Source organism: Poecilia reticulata, unplaced genomic scaffold (genome assembly GCF_000633615.1).
Source record: "Poecilia reticulata strain Guanapo unplaced genomic scaffold, Guppy_female_1.0+MT scaffold_212, whole genome shotgun sequence".
In the NCBI taxonomy this organism is placed as follows: Eukaryota; Metazoa; Chordata; class Actinopteri; order Cyprinodontiformes; family Poeciliidae; genus Poecilia; species Poecilia reticulata.
The window spans coordinates 269,820-274,715 of NW_007615022.1; the positions used below are offsets into that span (position 1 = coordinate 269,820).

Here is a 4,896-nt window from a genome sequence, read left to right on the forward strand (position 1 = left end):
CACCACATGCAGGAACTTTGACAGTTCCACTATAAAACAGTCCCAGCTCCTCTGTTGATGAAGATGATGAAACATGGCGATTTGGGCAGATCCCTGAAGAAGAGGAGAGACATGAGAAGAAGAAGAGCTGAAGCAGCAGAAGAAGAGCGGACTCACCTCCTCAGGCGGACATCAGCAGGCCGGCGGTCACTGAAGAACAGACACATTTTCAGCATCAACAATTCAACCTTGCGCTCAGCGTTCTTCCTGCGGCGGCGGCTCACCGTCCGGGGCGTCGGGCGGCAGCAGGGCGTCCTGCCGGTTGGCCAGGACGAAGGCCAGCGTGGCCAGGATGGCGTAGTCCAAGATGCCCAGCAGCGCCAGGATGTAGGCCCAGTGGATGGAGCAGTTACCTGGAGAGAAGCTGCCCACCTGGGGAAGGGGGCGGAGCCTAAACCTGGATCCTGACACCAGCAGTGAGCATAGCCATGGTAACCAGGCTGCTGGTCCACAGATACAGGAACTTCTGCACAACCTTAATGGCAGCTTTGATTCCTGTTCCCATGGTAACGATGTTTTATTGATGTAAAGAAGAAAATAAAACGTTCTTACCGAATCTCCACACAGAACTCTCATCTCTGGACTCTCCCACGAGTCGGGAAACAGGAGGCAGGCCAGGGCGAGACAGAAGCCTGCAGACAGAGGGGAGACGTCAGCACACACAGCGCCGCCACCAGGCTGGGAGGGCAACTGCAGAAACGTTGCCTCGTTTTAACCTGAAATGTTCAAAAGGAAAATAAACGATGATCACATGAAACTGAGTTCATAAAAAGTTTGGAAGGCCAAGCTTTTATTCTGGTAGTCCACATCCAGAAAGTGAATTTGGATAATTATTTATCTAATTTACCTGCAAAGTTAGTAGTTAGTGTGTAAAATTAAATACTTTGTTTCAAGATAAATATTTATCTTTTTTAAAACTCTGTATTGTGTTTTTAACCCCAATGCAAAGCCAAAAGTGAATTTCCATACCTGTGTGTGGACAATGATTATTACTAATTAAATAATTACATTTCAATCTTTGACATTTTAAATGATGAAATTATGACTTTAAAATTAATCCTCAACTTTACAAACATCCCTTGAGTATCTGAACTTCATCAGGTCCCAACAATCAGACCCAGGCTGAGGTTCTGATTGCTCAGGAAGCGGGTCAGAACTAGAGCTGTGACTTCCTGCTGTTACTGGACCCAGGAGGACCAGCAGAACCCGGGACTGACCTGCTGTCAGCTGCAGCCAGGCGCAGATCTTATAGACGGTGGCGGCGCTGCAGAACCGGAAGAGACAGAGACAGAGGACGCTGGTCCACACCGCCCACAGAGACACGCCCACCAACACGGCCACCGACTGGAAGGACGGCAGCGGAGACAGGCTGGACAGACCGCCACGGCAGTCCGGCACCGGCCAGTCGGACTCCAGGCAGACCTGGACCCAGACAGGACGCACAGAGAGACAAACTGTTAGCATCTAGCAACAGTAGAAGTTCAGATTGATAAATAAAGTCAGCAGTGATGCTGCTGATTGGCTGGTTTGGTCACTTGCTGGAAAACTTGCTTTTTATTGAGCAACGTGTTTATTTGACTTTATTGTTTTGTTCACACGACGTTCACTGATCCTGGTGTATTTAGTTGTGAAAGCAGCTTGAACACATCCAGCTAAAGATTTAGTACGACGACTAGCTTCAAACTAGTTAGCTTGTCTAGCTTCAAAGAAATATTTGGCTAACTAAATACTAAATATTCATTTAGCAAGCTAAACATTTAGCAAGCTAAACATTTAGCAAGCTAAACATTCAGCAAGCTAAACATTTAGCAAGCTAAACATTTAGCAAGCTAAACATTCAGCAAGCTAAACATTCAGCAAGCTAAACATTCAGCAAGCTAAACATTTAGCAAGCTAACTAGCTGCAAAGAGAAAAACAAGATAAATACAGTAACACTTTATTTGACGGGGTGTGAATCAGACTGACATTAATATTTATGACTGTTGTCATAAAGTGTCATTCTGGAAATCATGACTTTTAATACAAAGTTAACTTTATTCAAAATGTCTTCATGACAACTTGACATTAACCAAGAAATCATTACTGACATAAATTTGTTATAAAAGTATTACTGATTAAACTTTAAAAGTTATGTAAGAGATGGTATTAATGACGCTTTATGACAACAGTCAGATATTCATGAACTTATTATTTATTCACACCCCGTCAAACAAAGTGCTAAATATTTATCCATCCATTATCTGACCTTAGCGCATCGCTAAATATCTAGTTGAAGCTGTTATCCACTCTGACCTCTGACCTTGTGAGGAGTTAGCAGCGGTGGTTAGCCACTCTGACCTCTGACCTTGTGAGGAGTTAGCAGCGGTGGTTAGCCACTCTGACCTCTGACCTTGTGAGGAGTTAGCAGCGGTGGTTAGCCACTCTGACCTCTGACCTTGTGAGGAGTTAGCAGCGGTGGTTAGCCACTCTGACCTCTGACCTTGTGAGGAGTTAGCAGCGGTGGTTAGCCACTCTCTCTCGTCCAGGTGAAGCCAGATCTCAACCTAACTTAAATTATCTTCTCACACATGAGAAAAGTTACCAAAGCTGCACCGATCTGCAGCTCAGCATCACCGACGTTTCTCTGAAACATGGAAGCGAGTTCTTACTCGCTACAGGATCACAAAGGAAGGAGAATCGGCGCCCCCTGGTGGCGACACCTCCTCAACTCTAGGAACCGAGCAGTAAATGACCCTTCGGACGTCCAGCACCGCCGCCTTTAGAGGAAGCAACGCTGCCATCTGATTGGCTGATCGCCTCAATGTTAAAAAGGTTTATTGTAAAATAAATAAATACAATTAAAAACATTTGAATCCAGAATTTAATCGGGTCATGACCCAGTAATGAGACCGGAAGCTGTCAGGTTCTGTGATTGTTCAGCCTCCTCACCTCAAACAGCCCCATGGTTCCGCTGGGCAGCGGCGGCCCGGCCCGCTGCGTCCCGGACGCCGTGGTTCCGACCCAGGACGGCTGGACCAGGATGACCACCTGGATGATGGCGAAGCAGAGCGTGCACACGGCCCACAGCACGCCGACCGCGCGCGCGCTGCGCACGAACTCGGTCTGGTAGAGGCGGGAAAGGTCGGCGAGGCCCGGAGACACCGACATGGTTCTGGAGAACCCGACCAGAACCAGCGCAGAGTCCGGACCGAACAGCAGCTTCTGCAGGCTGAAAGTCCCAACCTGCTGCTGTTGGTTCCGATTCTGCAGCTCCCCAGAACCAGAACCAGAACCAGGTCCAAACCGTTTCAGTGCAGGTCCGAGCTCAGCCAGAACCGGTTCTGAAGGACTCACTGATTAATGTTCTGCTTCCTGATTGACTCCTGAGCTGAAAGAATGAGCCAATCAGAGAAGCAGATACATCAACCATCTGCTGATTTCGGAACAAACAATAATCAATAATCGTCACGTGACTGATGGATCAGAAGGCAGGAGCCAATCAGAACGCAGCAAAATCCCGCAACATCAAAGAGGAAACACAAACAAAAGATCAAACGTTCCGCAGCCACCAGCGTCTCATCAAACATCAAAGCGCCGACACGCTGACGTCACGTCTGTCAGATTTACCGACACATGCACGAGCCGGGCCGCGTCCACGCTTCAAAAATCCACCGACAGGAAACACGAAGAGAAGAGAACCGAACCGAACCGAACCTGAGCTGGAGCCGCGGCGGACTGCGGTCTGAGGAAGAGGAGGAAGATGGTGAAGAGGAAGAGGCAAAGTACCCGGATGCTGCAGTGTAACCCAGGCTGTCACCATGGTAACAGAAGATAATCTGCCCTAATTTGGCAGATTTTCATTCAGAAACAAAAATCTGACAGCTGTGTGAAGCTGACACCCCACCCACGTCAAAAAACCCAGCAAATAGTCTGAATGGTTGGAGCTCCGTTTGTGCAGTTTTGGTTTCTGAGATATTAAAAGTTATAATTTTGAACTGAAAATCTGAACATTGACCAGGAGAAGCAGTGTCTGAGTCCAACTCTGTGTCCACAGAGCTTTCAGGGTCACTTCCTTGATTCACTTCCAAGCATGACCAGATGTTGTGTCTGTTCAGCTTTACAAAGATGTACAGACTTTTTGCAGACATTTTATTTCCCAACTGCTGACTTATCTCTGTCCAGCAGCGGCAGCTGGAGTGGCTATATGACCGTTTTCTAGAATGGCCTCTTTAGTTGCAGAGAACTGCGAAGAGAGACTCTCTGTCTACTCCTGGTTGTCGAGGCATCTAGTTAAAAAATAAAAAGGCTTTGATTAGCATTGCTTAAAATAATTRTTGCCTACATGATTTCAAAGAAGCCACAAATTGTATTCTAGCAGTGTCTGCACACTTAAAATAGTCTTGAATTAAAATATATATAATTCAATAATGCATCGTTACTTGAAAATACCTGTTAAATGTTTATTTTCCTTTGGAATAAATTTTTTAATTGAATTCAGAAGATGTGCCCTTTGTGCATATGCTTAAGTGTTAATGATTCAATATAAATGTAAAGGCTGCAAGATGATGCCTCGCTATGTTTCAGAAGGTTTGAAATATCCACTTAATACAAGTTGTGAATTTAAATAAATGCATATATAAGCTAGCTCTGCATACATCCTCTCTGCTTTTATGGGGATGGATTGCATTGAGTCAGTATTTTATGTGAAACCTGAGCATTAATTTACTTGTTCAAAAATCAAAATCTGGGTTGAAAAAATTCCAAAAATGACTTTTATTCAAAACGATTTGAGACCGCTGGAATATTAACGAGAGGTTGAAATTACACTTGCTCTGCAAAACAAGATCGGGGGGGGAGGAGCCTCACTACAGTGTGGG

General features: G+C 45.7%; 1 protein-coding gene across 3 annotated transcripts in view; it reads right to left on the minus strand.

Moving 5' to 3' along the window:
* Nucleotides 1–3,835, minus strand: part of lhfpl4b (LHFPL tetraspan subfamily member 4b) — a 6,389-nt gene extending 2,554 nt beyond the window's left edge. The window contains exons 1-6 of one of the 3 annotated variants that reach the window (XM_008402309.2): nucleotides 2,969–3,822; nucleotides 1,257–1,461; nucleotides 592–671; nucleotides 264–411; nucleotides 157–189; nucleotides 1–93 (exon numbers count right to left, since the gene is read on the minus strand). In XM_008402309.2, coding sequence (XP_008400531.1) covers nucleotides 161–189; nucleotides 264–411; nucleotides 592–671; nucleotides 1,257–1,461; nucleotides 2,969–3,187 — 681 coding nt within the window. In that variant the 5' untranslated portion in view covers nucleotides 3,188–3,822 and the 3' untranslated portion in view covers nucleotides 1–93; nucleotides 157–160. Of the gene's footprint in view, nucleotides 94–156; nucleotides 190–263; nucleotides 672–1,256; nucleotides 1,462–2,968 lie in introns of all 3 variants that reach the window. The other 2 variants (XM_017303220.1, XM_017303221.1) reach the window with 2 other exon arrangements.
* Nucleotides 3,836–4,896: the final 1,061 nt, after the last annotated feature.